The sequence below is a fragment of the Leopardus geoffroyi genome, chromosome B4, assembly GCF_018350155.1.
Source record: "Leopardus geoffroyi isolate Oge1 chromosome B4, O.geoffroyi_Oge1_pat1.0, whole genome shotgun sequence".
NCBI lineage: Eukaryota > Metazoa > Chordata > Mammalia > Carnivora > Felidae > Leopardus > Leopardus geoffroyi.
In genome coordinates this window covers 60673300-60690509 of record NC_059341.1, presented here as the reverse complement: position 1 = coordinate 60690509, position 17210 = coordinate 60673300, and the positions used below count along the sequence as shown (strand labels likewise).

At 33.7% G+C, this 17210-nt stretch overlaps 1 protein-coding gene across 4 annotated transcripts in view; it reads right to left on the bottom strand.

Moving 5' to 3' along the window:
* Positions 1-464: 464 nt before the first annotated feature.
* Positions 465-17210, bottom strand: part of FGFR1OP2 (FGFR1 oncogene partner 2) — a 34795-nt gene continuing 18049 nt past the window's right edge. For 2 of the 4 annotated variants that reach the window (XM_045465210.1, XM_045465209.1), the window contains exons 2-7: positions 13321-13469; positions 10445-10562; positions 8970-9112; positions 6464-6577; positions 3847-3960; positions 465-2475 (exon numbers count right to left, since the gene is read on the bottom strand). In XM_045465210.1, coding sequence (XP_045321166.1) covers positions 2338-2475; positions 3847-3960; positions 6464-6577; positions 8970-9112; positions 10445-10562; positions 13321-13455 — 762 coding nt within the window. In that variant the 5' untranslated portion in view covers positions 13456-13469 and the 3' untranslated portion in view covers positions 465-2337. The remainder of the gene's footprint in view (positions 2476-3846; positions 3961-6463; positions 6578-8969; positions 9113-10444; positions 10563-13320; positions 13470-17210) is intronic. The other 2 variants (XM_045465212.1, XM_045465211.1) reach the window with 1 other exon arrangement.

The window sequence follows — 17210 nt, the reverse complement described above, 5'->3', positions numbered from 1 at the left end:
AAAATAAAAATAAACTTTGAAAAGATATATACATATATGCCACATTCACAGGTACAGGAGGTTAGCACTTGGACGTGCCTTTGCAGGGACACTTTGTAAAAAAAAAAATTTAATACTGATTTTTGACAGGGAGGGGCATAGAGAGGGGGAGAGAATCCCAAGCAGGCTCGATGCCCAGTGTGGAGCCTGACTCGAGGCTCAATTCTCTTGACTGTGAGACCATGACCTGAGCCCATATCAAGAGTTGGATGCTGAGCCACCCAGGTGCCCCTGCAGCAGGGACACTCTTAAATCTACCACATATGATTGTAAAAAGGTTTGCTGGATCAGCAATAAGTTGCTGGCCAATTCCTAAGAAATACAGATAGAAGTTGTTGCTAAGTACTAGTTTTCTGGTAAGAGATGAAATGCCAGAAAAATAAACTGTATGTAAGCATTGTTCTCACATTAACTTGGAGACCATATCAATTTCAACCACTCATCTTTATTGATAAAATAGGCTCCTATGCAGTATACACTCTCAGACATAAATTTAAGGTTCTGCTTAAAAACAAAAAATATATGGATGGAAAACTGTTGCTATGTAACAAAGTAAATGTCTTTGAACGCCAAGATCTTAAAATGATATCCAAGTAAGAAGACCAAGAATAAATTAACTTGTTTATAAAAAAATAGTTATCAAGAAACATTTTATAATAGAGCTGCCTCAATGAATTGCCTCAGACTTCATCTCAACTGTGTATTTTTTTTAATTCTGACTTGGGATAAAAACTGTATGAATGAATGTGCCACCAAATTAATATATTCTTTACCCCAAACCAATAGAAAAGGTTAAAAATAAAAACTGTCATTTATAAAATATCAATTAAGGCCTCTGAAAAAAGGAATCTATTCAGTGTTTGGGCCATTAGCCCTTTTCAATCAGCCACATCAGCCCCACTTACTCCAAACTTAATATACAAAAATTCCAAAGTGAAAAGTAGCTTTGAATTTTACCAATATATGAAATTATACACAAAAGCTACCATGTGAATATTTCTTTAACAAATTACATACCCAAAAGTAGAATTTTCTATTGTGCTAATTTTAATATAAATTAGTATATTTAATCATATTTGATATTTTTATCCTTCTATAATCATAAAATAAGAAAAATTTAGATTTCAATTGATGTTAAAGTACATTTCTTTTTCTAGTGGCTTTTAAAAATTTACATACTGGATATAGATTTTGTAAAAAAAAAAAAAAAAAAAAAAAAACACACAAAAAACAAATACTTATGAATCTACAGATTTCCTCTCACCCCCACCCCCACCCTTTGACTGATAGAGTATAAGAAAAATCTTACAGGTTATGAGGACCAGAAAACAAATTTTATTTTGAAATTTTAATTTACTTTCTGTATTTCTTAAGAATACTTTTAAAAAAGGGTTCAATGAGGCAGAGGAATCCCCAATTTACTTTGACATTACCATACCTAGCTTGCTATATCAAACACTGCAACTCTGTTAGCTAAAAGAACTACCTAATATCCTTAAAGATCAACCAGAGAAGAGAAAAATCTCATCTTCATTATTTAGAACCAAAACTTGAATCTCTCAAAGGAGTAGTTTAACCTACTAATATGTCTCTTATAAGATCTTTCTTAGAAAGTAATATTCTTTCTCTTTCATTCCTGAAATGATATTTCATATACTTAAACCTATGGATAATTGTTAGTGGAGTATTTTAATTATGGCAAATCAGCTAAAATTAAATTAACTTTTGTTTATGGTGCATTTGAAACATTCCTACAGTCTTGCAAACTGAATTTTCTTTGACCAAAATTTACAGTAATGGGAAGGTAGACAGGCAACCATTAAAGCTGAAATCTCACAGTACATAAGCTATTTGTTAACTCTGACACCAAACAGGGAGGAGAAATAACATTTAATATGACAGTCTTCCATTCACAAAACTGTGCCAAGATGTGTATTTTAAAATTTGGATAATGTTATGAATTCCCAAACATTTATTGGGAATATTCATGTTTATCCAAGTATCAGCCAGAATAGCAACAGTACTGCTATTAGGTTCAGCAGTCACTCAAAAAATCTTTAGTTTGTTCCCCAATTAACAAAGTTTCTATTTTTTAATTATATTTTGGAATAAAATCTACAACCATTAATTCTGCATTTTTGCCAGCGTAAGAATGTCATTGCCAGTGCACTGTACATACTATAGAAAAAAAATAAAGGGTTGCTTGAGATGGATTTTTCTGTTAATTCATTCATGTCAGTAGGCCAGTCCCAGTGACCATTTGGAGCCTTGCAGGAAGCTCACAGACTTACAGGCTCTTCAGCTCTTCCTCAGACTCAGGTCACTATTGGTCACTAATGCTGACAAAGATGAACTTTCAGACACATCATCTTTCCTAAGGTTCAGAAATGATTCTCGAGTTATTTGCAGGATCTCTCTTAAGCCTTTGTTTTCTTGCTAAAAGAAGGCAAACAAAAAGATGTAGTCACCAAGATAGCTACAAAAATACAAACCTATCTTAAGCCAAACGTAAGAAGGTATGACAAAAAGTTTTATAATTGGCAGAGCAGAAATAGACTAAATGAATATACAAAGTTGAAAACTTGAATCCAGAGAACACTTTTTTAAAGAGGTAGGAACTGTGCTCCTTTTCCATCAGGTCAAAGCCGCCTTATTTATGCAGCTGTAACTGTAAATGGAACCTCAGAAACGGCCTCATTTTATAATCACAGTATAGACGAGGAAAAGTAACATCTAGGTTTATATCGATATAAACACAACAAAGCCAATGATGAGAACCTCTTAGGACTTTAGTTAGTACCTTTACTACTTTCCATGTTAGCATGGAATACAGGAAAGGTTTGGTTTTCCTCACTGGAATTTGAAAGCAGTGGGGCTGGTTGAGTAGATCTGAGATTTTTCAAGAAGGATAGTTAGGTGGGCAAATCGAGCACTGATAAACAACTCTTTTTCTTCTAGATTAGTTACTGTAAGAATTTGCAGACATTTAACAACTACTTTGTTCTCAGTCTTACTTTCTACGTTTCAATGGTATAAAGCAAGGATCAGCAAACTACAGCCTGGCTTGAGGCCTGTTACTGTCAATTAAACTTCACTGAACATAGGTAAACTGAATATTTTTTTGTGTGTATGGCTGCTTTTGTGTTACAATGACAGAGTTGAGTAGCACAGAGTTGAGTAACACAGAATGTCTGGTTTGCAAAAAAATATTTTCTGTCTGGTCCTTTACTGAAAAAGTTTGCTAAGCCCTGTTTTAAAGAATGAGAGAACACTGTGCTTAGAGACTGAAATCACTTTTGGCCCTCTATAACCAGTATCTCCACCATCATTTCAAAAAGAAGCTTTTAGAGTATAAAAGTCTACTGATTTGAACTATTCAACAATAACTTATGCTTTCACTACCACACAATAAAAGACAGAAAAGCTTTTATATTCCACAGAAAAATACGAATGCCCAAAGAATATTTGTAGATTAAAATAATTTTCCCTGCATCACCATGATCTCCAATAGAAATAAAGAAATTTTTTAAATTACTAAGTTAAAAGGCATATTCACCCAATAACAGGAACACATAGGATCAAAAAATGTCAATTTGCTCAAATACTGCTATAAGTTATACTGATCCTAGACTCTTGTATTACTATTGAAATAGTCTTGCACTATATACCCATATAACCAATATCCAGGTTAAGAAAGAGAACATTACTAGTTTTCCCGAGATGTATATATTTATTTAAATGGGATGTATTTTCTGGCATAAATCTTCGTGTGGACAGTTTTCACCCAATTTACAATTTAAAACTTACTTCAAGTTGAAATATTCGTTCCTGTTCCTTGCAGCCCTGTTGCTCATCAATTTCAATGGCTTTCCTCATTACTGCTGCCATTTCTGTTATCTGATCAACATGTGCTTGTAATTCCTGAAAAAAAGATGGGAGTTGCAAATCAGTGAAATAACTGTTTTTACTTTTGGATACTCTCTTTAAAAAAAAAAAAATCTGCTTTGCCACTTAATATGAATGTAATATTCTTACATTGCCATTTAACATGAATGTAATATATCAAACACATTTATAAGAAAGTTGACTGACCATGAATGTGCTTTTGAAATCAGATTTCTGTTAGGACTATAAATAAGGATAAGCAGCATAATTACAACTAAACCCACTAGCAAGAAGAGTACTATTTCACATTCCTCTTACCACAAATGATCAACAACCTTTCCTTTTTTGTACCTACACCTACTAAAGTAATGGGAAAGACAAAAATTTTTGACACATTCAATCTCTTTATCTCTAAAGTCTTGATGATTTATAAATCTTTATTATCTATGCCTAAACATTGATCTCAATCCAACCTACACTTGATCTTAGCCAAAAGGCCAAGAAGTGATGATCTCAATCCAACCTAAAACTTTTCCAGGTTATAATCCTCCTTGAGAGCAGGAACTGTATCTTGTTTATATTTGCCTGTGTTTGGTACATAACAGATCAGATAATAATAAATACTAAGTAAAATGAACATAAGTCTGCTTTTAAGTATTAAAATATTAAATGGCCTTCTTTGCAAACTGTTCAAAATATAATTTAGGTATAAAATAGATATCCACATTTATTTGGTACAGCAAGTAGATAAATTTTTTCCAATCTTGTGGTATTCATTTTTGCACACCCATGATGTGCCAAGCACTGTGCTAGGCAATAGGAATACGAAGCCTATTAAGACATGTTTCCTGCTTTCAAGGAGCTTCTAGTCAGGTGAAAGAGACAGACACAAGGTTTAAAAACCAGCAGAAACTTAAGAATAATCATTTCTCAACAAACAGCTTCTATAGACCGTTGTTCACTGGCAGTTGAGGGTGACTTTATTATATTAAGGTCAAAACTCAAGTATAAAAGCTCAAAACTGCCCCCAAACCTTGTCTCTTAAATAGCTGTATATACCCTATTTGTAAAAAGGATTTGAAGGCGACCCCCAAAACCTATAAAACTAGTAAACTGTGAAAGAAATATGGAGAACAAACAGTATCTTTAGCAAACCACACAATATCTTCTAGCCAACAAAAATGCAAGTCCTTGTATTATTTTAATGGAAAAACCTATACAATGCTAGTATGCAAAAGGCGGCAAAATAAAAGGACTAATCTACCCTATCCAATATGATGCTACATAAATGTCAATTAAAATTAAACACCTTTTAAAAAGTTAACAATTCAGCTCCTCAGTTGCATTAGTGACACTTCAAGTGCTCACTAGCCACATGTGGCTGGCTGGTGGCTTCCATACTGAACAGCACAGATAACATTTCCATCATTTCAGAAAGTGCTATTGGACAGTCCTGGATTAGATTATGGTAGCAAGAATAGTGTCAAGACAAACATTTGTCATATTCTGATACAGTTTTTTGAAAATGATTAAATCCCCTCCCTCTGGAAAGGGAGCATAATGTTTAAAAGCAAGTTAAATACAGATAACTGCAGCAGCAGATTAAGGATAATGAAAAAATTCTGAACACCAACACTTTTTTCAGCTTATCATTTACTGTCCTTTTAGGTTAAAAGACGGTACAGGAAGGAAATAATTCTTTGCCTTTAAAATGGAAGAAAACAAGATTCCACTAATTTTTTCAGGACAGAGCCTGTTCTAATAAAATCATGAAACAAAACAATATCCCAAGACTTCAAACAGAGTAGTATTTTTCTAGACCCAGTTCATGGATAGTTCATTTATTACAATAAAATTTTTAGGGAAGCATCATAGACCTTTTAATGAACACAAGAGGCTAAGACCTGTGTTTTCGAAACAGTCTTAAAGGCACAAAGTGTTAGTAACATAATCCTTGAATTGTCAGTGATATAATCCTTGAAATGCTCATTTTTAACTCTTGTTTAGGTTTATTCAACTTTGCTCAGTCAAGACTTGCCACAATTAAAACAAAGTTAAGACAAGATAGTGTATGCTATTAAATCATAACACCTAAACAAAGGCATTTTTAGGTAACTGTGAACTCAAACTGGAGGACTACTAACCATCAGAAATCTGAATTAAAATAGTTTGAGCAAAATTTTTATGAAATTAGATTAAAATGACTGCCAAGAAAACATCTTTGATGTTCCCAAAGAGGGTAATTGTTTAAAGACTACTAAAATTTTGCAGTGATAAAATGAAAAGCTGGCTTGAACAACCTTTAAAGCCTGCAATTACCTAACAGGCTGTGTATGATACAATACACAGAGAAATGACAGGTTTAAAGTTTCTACACTGAATGTTTTTGCATGGCTATCAAAAGCACAGCATTTTTAAAAAGCAAGTTCATTTATTTGTTGATTTAAACTGGCAGGAAAATTCAATGTAAAAGAACGTTTTAAATGGACCTCCCCCCTTCCATCCACACCCCAAAAGTTGACTGTTTTATTTAGTGTACATTCTGATTTGCTTCCAAGTGCCTCCTCTCCAGTCCATGTTGAGATGCTTCAAAGATGTGTCGAGATGCATCAAGGAAGAATCCTTCGGAGCTGTTACGATGTACCATGTCAATCTGTAGTATAGAGTCATTATAATGTTAATACGGATATTATCCGTAATTTAAAAACTGATGAGTGTTAGTTCATGCGTGTTAGCCAACTGTTTGAAATGTTTGTTTTTTTAAGATTTCCAAAAAGGCATCTGTTCAAAAATAACGTAAAAATGAGTATTTGGATATTTAAAAATGAGTTCTTCTCAAACCTTTTACTGATTTTTAAATCTGTGCTCAAAAACTTCTAAGTGAGGGAGAAATTTTGTATCACGGTGGTTTCAAAATGGTCTCACGCCAAAATGCTGTTATGTGTAACTCTGTTAATCTAAATGTGTTATAAAATTTTTTTGTGTTTAGGCTTATCAGAGTGTCAATACCTAAATACATCCTGGAATCTTTTATTTCTGCACCTTTATCACACAAGTGTCTCTGCTCACCCACTTCTGCTTGTTGACACTCCCCCCCCCCCCCCCCCCCGCCTAATAATTAATTCAAGGCTGGATTTAGATGGGATTTTTCTTCCTTTCTTGACACCTTTCCAGATTCTCCTCATGAGAACTAATCTTACTTCCACTCATATTCCCATATTAAATGATATCTTTATTTTAGGATTCATCACATCCTATCTTATATTCGATATGTTTCTATCTATCTCCCTTTACACTGTAAGCTCCTATGGCAAAGTAATGGAACATATGTATTTATTCATCTTATGATTAATAACTAAGCCAGTGCAAGTGTTAATAAATGTTTATTTGAGTTGAAGTGTCTCCTTTTTGGGAAAAATCAAAATCACAAACATTAATATGTATTAGTTAGAATTAACAACAAGTAACTGAACAGTCATTTTATGGAAGGTAAGGATCAGCACTTAGATGAATTCAATCTCCATAGTAAAAAAGGATGGTTTACAGCTATCTTAAGAAATGTTTAACTTTACGGATTAATGAAATTGCTCTAGTGAATGGCAAAATCTTATGTGTTTTAGAAAACATTTGCTTCTGGCATAGTTGCTACCAGACAACTTAGCAACCTGCAGTATCTTATGCTAAACCCTTTTTGGTCAGAGCATTCCCTTTAGATCTTAAAAAATTTCTTAGGTTTTAAACACTAGGGGCTTTTGGAATTTCTCAAGATTATACCAATAATTTAAATCAATTTAAATTTATTTTACCAATAATTTAAATCAATTCATCTTTGTACCTTTAAAAGAAACAGTCAAGTTATACAATTAAATTCAAATGTTTTTATAATGATCTCTAACAATAGATAAATTTATGTTCAAAAGATTGCCACTTAAACATCCAAGGTTATTCCCCTTCAGTTAGAAGATGAATAGTGTAATTAGATAACATTAAACGCTTATTTATTAATCTATTTTACTATTGACACAAGAAGTATCTATTACTAACTTCCTTAATAATGTAAAGTTGTCACACAAAGATTTATTAGATATTTCATTTTAATAGAATAATAACTTAAAAATACCCACAAGCACTAAGATGGAAGAATTAAGAATTATCTTAAGGACTCTAAAATGTATTTCAATAATTGAGGAAGATGAAAACATGTCTTAAAACCGTATTTCTTAAATGTTAGTTATAACTAATAGTTAGCTCACCATTATCCAATACAGATAATAGCTAGAAATCACAGTATTCTAATATTTTTATTTCACACCAGCAGTTAAAACTCAGTTTAAAATGTAAATAGGAAAGGATTATTCTACTTGTCTTTATAGCAGTTGCTAACAAACACAGGGACATACAAAAAGGAAACACACAGGGATGTCAATAAGTAAAATGAGCAGAGGGAAAGACACAAATTTCTAACCAGCTGGGCTTTGTCTCTAAAAATGGTGCTAACTGATCTGCGTCTGGGGGCAGCAGGGGGCAAAATTTTAAGATGTTGGTTCTTTTCCTCCCCAGCCGCCCATGGTTTTTTCCATCATACTCAGTATTATTTATAATCTGGATGAAGTAGCCTCATTCAGTAAATAGTCTTAAGAAATCTACCTTTAGCTGGTTTCAGATTTCTGAAATGTTTTCAGCATTTCAATTTTTGTTTTTGCAACAAATGTCAACACACATATTAGAAGAAATATTTCTTAAAAGCAGATAACCTTACAGAATAATTTTGAATTGAATACACTTACCTTTAACTTCCCAAATAAAATTTATTTTTGAAAGTATGTTAAAGCTATTAGGGGACAAAAGGAGTTAGGAAGATAATCAAAATATGTAACAAGTAATGAAAAAAATAAGGAAAAGCAGAAAATTTCAGAAAGATGAAGTATTCAGTATCATGTTAGATACCTGTGATTTAACAACAGCAAAAAAAAAAAAAAATCTCAACACAAGTTAACTGATTTGTGCTTCTTTTCATTTCAAATTATGTTTATAAAATGGATTACCTTGGAGTGCTGCTCTTTTAACTTCGTTATTATACCTGGATCATCTTTTTTGCTAGCCATTAGCAGTCTAAACATTTGCTCTCGATACTTGCTCATTATAAGTTCCAAGGCAGACTGATGTTCTTCCAGAGATGTACGCAATTCTATCAAGAACAACAAGAATAACAGTATATTTTACTGAAACTTGAGTTAAAGATGTACAAAATAGTCTCTTCCCAATTACATTTATCAAAAAAGCAACTTTATAAAGAGGGTATTTTGGCAAGAAAACATATGAAAAAATCTTGCCATAAAGAAATAAAGGATACCAAATAGAGTCCTTTATTAGTTTTTTGAATAACCATTTAAAACTAATTTTTATAGAATCATTTCAACAAACATTTACTGAATAACAATTAAATACCAGATAATGCTGTATATTAGGAACTCCCAAAAGGCCATGGAGCGCACAGTCTAGTCGAGAAAGCCAATACATAAATAATTATAATACAATGTATAAAGTACAGAATAGAGCTCTACCCAAATATATATGAGAGAAGTCTGTGAGGAAAAAGTGGTGAAAGCTTTACATTACTGAGATTAATTTGCATTTCTTAGCTGAAAAATAAAGGAAAAGACATTCTGAATAGGGAGGCATGACAGTGGATGCTGTGTTGAGGGACTAGTTCAGGATGGCAAGAAAAAAGGTTTCATGGAGAAGAGAGGTATGGAAAAAAGAAAAAAAGGCTTAGAGTTAATTTTGAAGGCTTTTGGATAAGGAAATAAGTATACAGTGAAGGTTCTAAAGCAAAAGAATAGCATGATCAGATATATCTTTGAAAAATTAATCTGATGCCTGTGTTGAAGATAGACTGAAGGGGAAAAGAGACTGCAATCAGGAAGACCAATGAGGACAGTTCAGGGATGTGATTATGAACGCCTAAGCAAGAAGCCAAAGCAGTGGGACCACAGAGAAAGAAAGGGAATTATTTCATAGGTAACAACAATGGTACAAACTGGATATTGAGGGTGAGAACCTAAGATGACTCCAAGCAAGGTAGACACTCATATATAGGAAAGGGATAAAAACTAATACATAGATTTTAGACATATGGACCAGAAATAAGATTAGTAACAGAGAGTAAATTTAGTTGGCCATTGCCCCACTGGTTCCAAATTAATAGTCCAATTGTAAATTAAAGCTCTCTTTTAACTAAATGTAACTAATTTTAACTATAATCCAATGCACTATCCTCTTCAAAGTGTAGATTTTATGGTATGTGGATGAGAGTAACAAATAATAGTAAACAGTAACAAAAGAACATGTGCAAAAGAAATGAAAAAAATTTTTTAAACTCCTTTATTTTCAAGGCATTTGATGAGCCACTTAGTAACTTAATTCATTATAACATTCCTGGTTCTTAACTCTAGTGGTCAAACTCCGTTGTTTTTACAATCATATGCTCACTGGAATGAAGTGATTATATATATCTTACCTTTGTTCTCTTGTTGCAATTCTCTGATTTGTCTGTTTTCTTGCTGGATTCCCATAACTAATGTGGACCGTGGCCGATGCCTTGCAACTTCATTAAGTTCTTGAATTTCTTCCTGATACTAATGAAAAGATTAAAAAAGAACATGTGGGGAGAAAATATTTGAAAATATATTTCTGAGATATGTATCTGATGAGGGTTTAATATCCAGAATATATAAAGAACTCTTAAAACTCTCAACAATAAGAAGACCACCCAATTAAGAGATGGGCAAATAAGATAAGTTCTGCGGATCTAATGTATAGCATGGTGACTATAGTTAATAATATTGTATTCTATGGTTAGAAATTAATAGGAGTAGATCTTAAATGTTCTCATCACACACACATACATGGTAATTATGTGAGGCGATGGAGGTGTTAGCCTTACTGTGGTAATCACTTTGCAATACATATGTGTATCAAATCATCTTGTACACCCTAAGCTTACACAATGTTGTATGTCAATTCTATCTCAGTAAAGCTGGGGAAAAAATGGGCAAGGGGTCTGAAGAGACAATTCTCTAAAGAAGGTATACAAATGGCCAATAAGCACATAAAAAGATGCTTAATATTATTAGTCATTAGAGAAATGCAATTCAATATAACAGTGAGATACAACTTCACAACCACTAGGATGATCTTAATCAAAAAGTCAAATAACAAGTGTTAGAATGTGGAGAAACTATTGTATTGTTGATTGGAATGTAAAATGGTGTAGCTGCTTTGGAAAACAGTCTGGCAGATCTTCAAAAAGTTAAACACAGCTATTTTTTTTTTTTTTTTAATTTTTTTTTCAACGTTTATTTTTGGGACAGAGAGAGACAGAGCATGAACGGGGGAGGGGCAGAGAGAGAGGGAGACACAGAATCGGAAACAGGCTCCAGGCTCTGAGCCATCAGCCCAGAGCCCGACGCGGGGCTCGAACTCACGGACCGCGAGATCGTGACCTGGCTGAAGTCGGACGCTTAACCGACTGCGCCACCCAGGCGCCCCAAAACACAGCTATTATATGACCCATCCATTCTACCCCCAGGTATATACCCAAGATAACTAGAAATATATGTTTATACAGAAACATACACAAATATTCATAGCAGTATTATTTATAATAGCCCCCAAATAGAAACAATCCAAATGTCCATCAACTGATGGACACAATACACTATATCCTTATATGATGGAATATTAAGTCAGCAATTAAAAGGAAAAAAAAACTGATATATGCTACAACATGGATGAACTACAAAAACATTTTAAAAAGTCACAAAAAAGCCACATATAGAACAACATTTACACGAAATGTCCCAAATAGACAAATCCATAGAGTTAGAAAGATTAGTTGCCAGAGGGAAGGGAAAGCCAAGGGAGTGGCTGCTAACAGAGGTGGTCTTTGGGGGGTGATGGGAAGTTCTGGAATTAGACAGTGATCATGGTAGCACAACCTGTGAATGTACCAAAATCCAATGAACTATACGTTTCAAAAGGGTACCTTTTATTTACGGGTATTGTGAATTATATCTCAATAATAATAGTAAAAGAACATGGGCAAAATAAATGAAAAATTTTTAATGTGAATCTAACTTTAAAACTGTACTCCTTTATATTCAAGGCATTTTATTCTTTTTGATTTTTTAAGTTTATTTATTTTGTTAATAAAGAAACAGTGACAGAGACAGAGACAGTGTGAGTGGGGAGAGGGGCAGAGAGAGGGAGAGGGAGACAGAGAATCCCAAATAGGCTCCACACTGTCAGCGCAGAGCCCCATGTGGGGCTCAAACTCTCAAAACCATGAGATCATGACCTGAGCCGAAACCTAGAGTCAGACACTTAACGGACTGAGCCACCCAGGCACCCCTATATTCAAGGCATTTTAATGTTCCACTTAGTAATGTATTAATTATAACATTCTTGGTTTTTAACTTTAGTTGTCAAACTCTTTTGTTTTTACAACTCAATACCAGATATGTTTACTGGAATGCATGAGTCAAACTGGATAGTTAGGGAGATAGGTAATCTGTTTAGGGCAACAAAACAAGTAAATTTGCTCCATTATTTCTAGTAGCTTTGTTAAAAGCATCATCCCAGGATTGCTTCCTTTTACAAAATGGATGAGTTTCACAAGAGTAGGCTATGAATATACATCTCCCCTGATTTCCATCATAATAGCAGAGATTTTATATTTCTCTTAGAGTTGAAAATTTTTATCATAAGGCTTAAAATGATAGCTGAACTCCATGGACCACTGGAAAATTCTTATAGGCAAGTTCTTATATAAAAGAATAAGAAGTGAAGCCTTTTTCATTTCTTCTTTTATTGATAGCATTAAATGAAAAACAAGGCAGTAAGTACAAATTCAACAACTGCCTAATGTATAAACCAGATACTGCCTTACATCATTTTCAAAAACTACTTCATTGTTAAATAACATCACTAAGTACTTTTACAGAGAAAAATATGAACATTACATTATAAAAATATGAGAGAGAAAAGTATGTGTCACTATTAGTAAGTTATTATTTGTTTTTTGTCATATATATCTGAACCTAATATATTCATATATTTTCTAAACTCCAATGTGCAACTCTGTCAGAAAAACAAGTGATCAAATCTACAGTTTTTAGAGTATACATGCATATATACTGTCACCTGGATGTGACAAAATTATATGATAATGTAAAGTAAAATTAAAACATAGAAGTCAAGCTACTTTTAAATTCTATAGAACATTAAAAAAATACCTAAATACTAATTAGGCAGAAATTTATGATTCAAGCAATACATAAATCTCTAGGACTGCTTTTTAAAAAAAGAATCAACAAGAAAGAAGAAAAATCAAACCTGCTTCATTGCTTCTACCCGCTTGTTAAGAGCTGTGGTTTGCTCAATCAGAGATTCTGCTGCATCATCATGATCTCTCAATCTTTCAACAAGAGCTTTAGCATCAGCAAGTGCCTTCTCAATTGTGCAACTCATTTCTAAAGGAATACCTATAAAATTAAAATCAAGATTCAAAACAAAGCCAGCATACCATTTTATTATTTTAGGTTCATGTTAACATAGATATGCTTCTTAAGCTGCAATTGTTATAGGACTGTTCATGGGGAGAAAAAAACATCTACGAACCCTTGCAGTTTTGCTTCTGTTAGGATGGCATAAGCTTGAAAGTGAATTTATAATAGTAAAAAAATTAAAGCATATATAAATAATTTGCAGAAATAATCAGAATGTATTTAAAACACCCTGAATCTATGGTGGGGAAGAGAAGCACAAATCAAGTGAATACATTTTATATTGTATAAAAATTGTGCTTTTGGGGCACCTGGCTGGCTCAGCTGGTAGAGCATGCGACTCTTGATCTTGGGGTTTTAAGTTCAAGTTCCATGTTTAGGTGTAGAGATTACTGAAAAATAAAATCTTTTTATTTTTATTTTTTTAAATGTTTTTATTTATTTTTGAGAGAGAGAGAGAAGGAGACACAGGCTCCAGGCTCTGAGCTGTCAGCACAGAGCCCGACAGGGGGCTCGAACTCATAAACAGCGAGATTCTGACCTGAGCCGAGGTCAGATGCTTAACCAACCCAGGTGCCCCAAAATAAAATCTTTAATAAAAAAAAAATTGTGCTCTTCATGAGGGCGCTCTCTCATCTTGTTATTTGTGAAAAAGGTCACTTTATTAGTCTATATTCTGTGGTTCATGATTCTCAGTCACTACCTAGGAGATCCTTCCTAGCCTCTGCTTAGTTAGGTGACCTGAGACCCCATTCACAACACACACTGACCAGCCAAAGTGGTCTCTTATGTGTCATGCTACGTCAAAGTGTCCTTCTTTTGGAGGAACTACTTCTTATAGGAACTATTATAATCCTAACTCTTGCACTTTCCTTAGTAATTAAAAAAAATATATTACTTAGAGCACCAGCCATTATCAGAAATTTTTGATATGTTAAAATCAATAAATATTTAAGAGGAGCTCAAAATATTAGGAGACAAAATATGAAACAGTTAGTTAGCTTCATCATTTGGTATGCAGTGACCTCAAAACAAATTTTAATTCTAAAATAATCTCTCTCAAAAATGTAAACATTCTGAAACTTACCATCTTTTTGTTTGTTTGTTTATTTGTTTTGAGAATGACAGAGACAGACAGACAGGCCACAAACTGGGGGTGGGCAGAGAGAGGGAGAGAGAGAATCCCAGGCAGGCTCTGTGCTGATCTCATGAACTGTGAGATCATGATCTGCGCTGAAATCAAGAGTTGGGCACACAACCAACTAAGCTACCCAGGTGCCCCTGAAACTTACTATCTTCAAATTTTCTCTTTATACTAAGTTTTACCTTACCTTCTATATGAGCCATACTCTCTTCAGGGTTTTCTCAAAAAGTAAAATCACACTATAAAATTACTAGGCCAGAAGCCAGCTCTATAAGTTAAAACTCTCATATGGATCCCAGTTAACGGCTATAATTAAGGATTTCATCAACTTTAGGAAGACAGAAATTTGCTACAGAATGTGACTGTTAGAGTCTACTGTACTAGTTCAAACCTGAATAATAGGATTCAATTAGAATAAATTAAAGGGTAAAACTGCCAATTTACAAAATCTTCAATATGTGACTAGACATTTCTAGAGAGCTTCCAAAATTAAACAAGCTGGAAATTAATACAACTTCTGGCTCCCCAGATAAAACAACCAAAAGATTTGTCTTCTAAGATTTGAGAGGTTTAGCAAAAGGTACTTGAAAAAACGAGAAGCAAAAGGGTTATTAGTTATCAATGTCCCATACTAGCTAAAACACAGAAGGGCAACTATCCAGTGTCTATCCAAGATACTGCTTCTAGGAAAACATTAGCATCCAACAATGTCCTGTCCTTTCTCCAAACTTTTTAAGAGAATTACCAAATGCTATAGATGGGTAATAATACAGATTTCCTTTCATATTTAAGTCACCATATCTGCCATTAACTCCACTACCATGAAACACTAGATCCTTCAGAGTAAAAGTTTCAAGTTATTTAAAGTCCCCTTACCAATAAACCCACAAAAACAAACAGAACAAAACAAACAGGGAGGGAGAAGAGGGGACAAACTGACTTATATTTGATAGCTTGACACTACCTAAAATAGACAACACACAATAAAAATACTATACAAGCTAACATTCTATGTATGTACTAGTATACATACATATGTAAGTATAGAACTACTTTAAAGTGTGTTATAAACTAAGTTCTTTGACCACAAGTCCTTATGCAGGGGCCTCAGATAAAACAATAAAATCATAAATCTATGGAGAAGTTCAAAGATTCCATCACAGACACGCAAAATCTGGTCTGACATTCCAAAAAGAAACATGGGATGATCAAGTTGTAAAATCTATAAAGATAAGAGCTGCCACAATCAGAATGGTGACTTGATAGCACCAGATGAAACCTCAAATGGACTCTAGAAACTCCATGAAACATCTCATTCCAATAGGAAAAAACTGGCCACAGTATTCAAAACATGGATAGAAAATTTTTTTGGATAACATAAGATATGGCCCAGTGCATGCTTTATTTGTAGATAAATCTGGAAAATTTTTATTTTTGTTAATTAAAAAAATTATTTTAGGTTTATTTATTTTTGGGAGAGAGACAGAAAGAGTAGGAGAGGGGCAGACAGAGAGAGGGAGAGAGAGAATCCCAAGCAGGCTCTGCACTGTCAGCACAGAGTCTGATGTGGGGTTTGAACTCACAAAGCATGAGATCATGACCTGAGCTGAAACCAATAGATGGACGCTTAACCGACTGAGCCATCCAGGTGCCCCTGGAAAAATATTAAAGACGAAATGAGGATTAAAACCATTCCTAAAGGATTTTTTTTTTTAACATCTCCCAGTGGATTTTATAAGGTTGTCTCTCTATGCTCCAGGAATATGTAACATTCATTAATATACTAGAATATTTATTTTATGAATGGATTGAAAAAGCCCTCTGCTGAAAAGACATAAAGTAACAGAAGTTAAAATACTATTATAGTTTGTATTTCCTATCAACTATATTCTAACTTGTCAATCAAGTAATATGGAAACAAAAGCAAAAAGTAACATGGAAACATATTTAGCTGGAACAGTTATTTATGAGCTTAAATTATGCAACACTTTGTCTCTTCCTCAGAAATCTTCCTGTCTTCATCATTCCCAGGCCTCAGCAAAACGCAAACAGGATAAATCCAAGTAGGTATAAGCTGAGACACATCATAATCAAATTTCTGAAAACTAAAAACAAAGAAAAATTCTTGAAAACAGTAAGAGACAGATGATACTTATAAAGAACCAACAATTTGAAGGACTATCAATCTTTCATCAGAATCAGGATGGCCAGAAGCCAAAATGATTGAAACTGAAAGTGGAACACTTAAAATACAGAAAGAACAGAACTGTCACCTCAGAATTCTATACCCAGCAAAAATACCATTCATATATGAAAGTGAGATAAAAATCATTTTCAGAAGAAAACGAATTCATTTCTAATAGATTTGTTCTAAAGGAAATTCTTCAGAGAGAAGCAAAATGGTATCAGAAGGCAACTTAGAGCATCAGGAAAAAAGGAGAATAGAAATAGGCAAATACAGTGATCTATTTCTGAGTGTTTTAAATGTCTTATGTTTGAGGGGGCGCCTGGGTGGCTCAGTCAGTTGAGCGTCCGACTTCAGCTCAGGTCATGATCTACTGGTTCCTGAGTTTGAG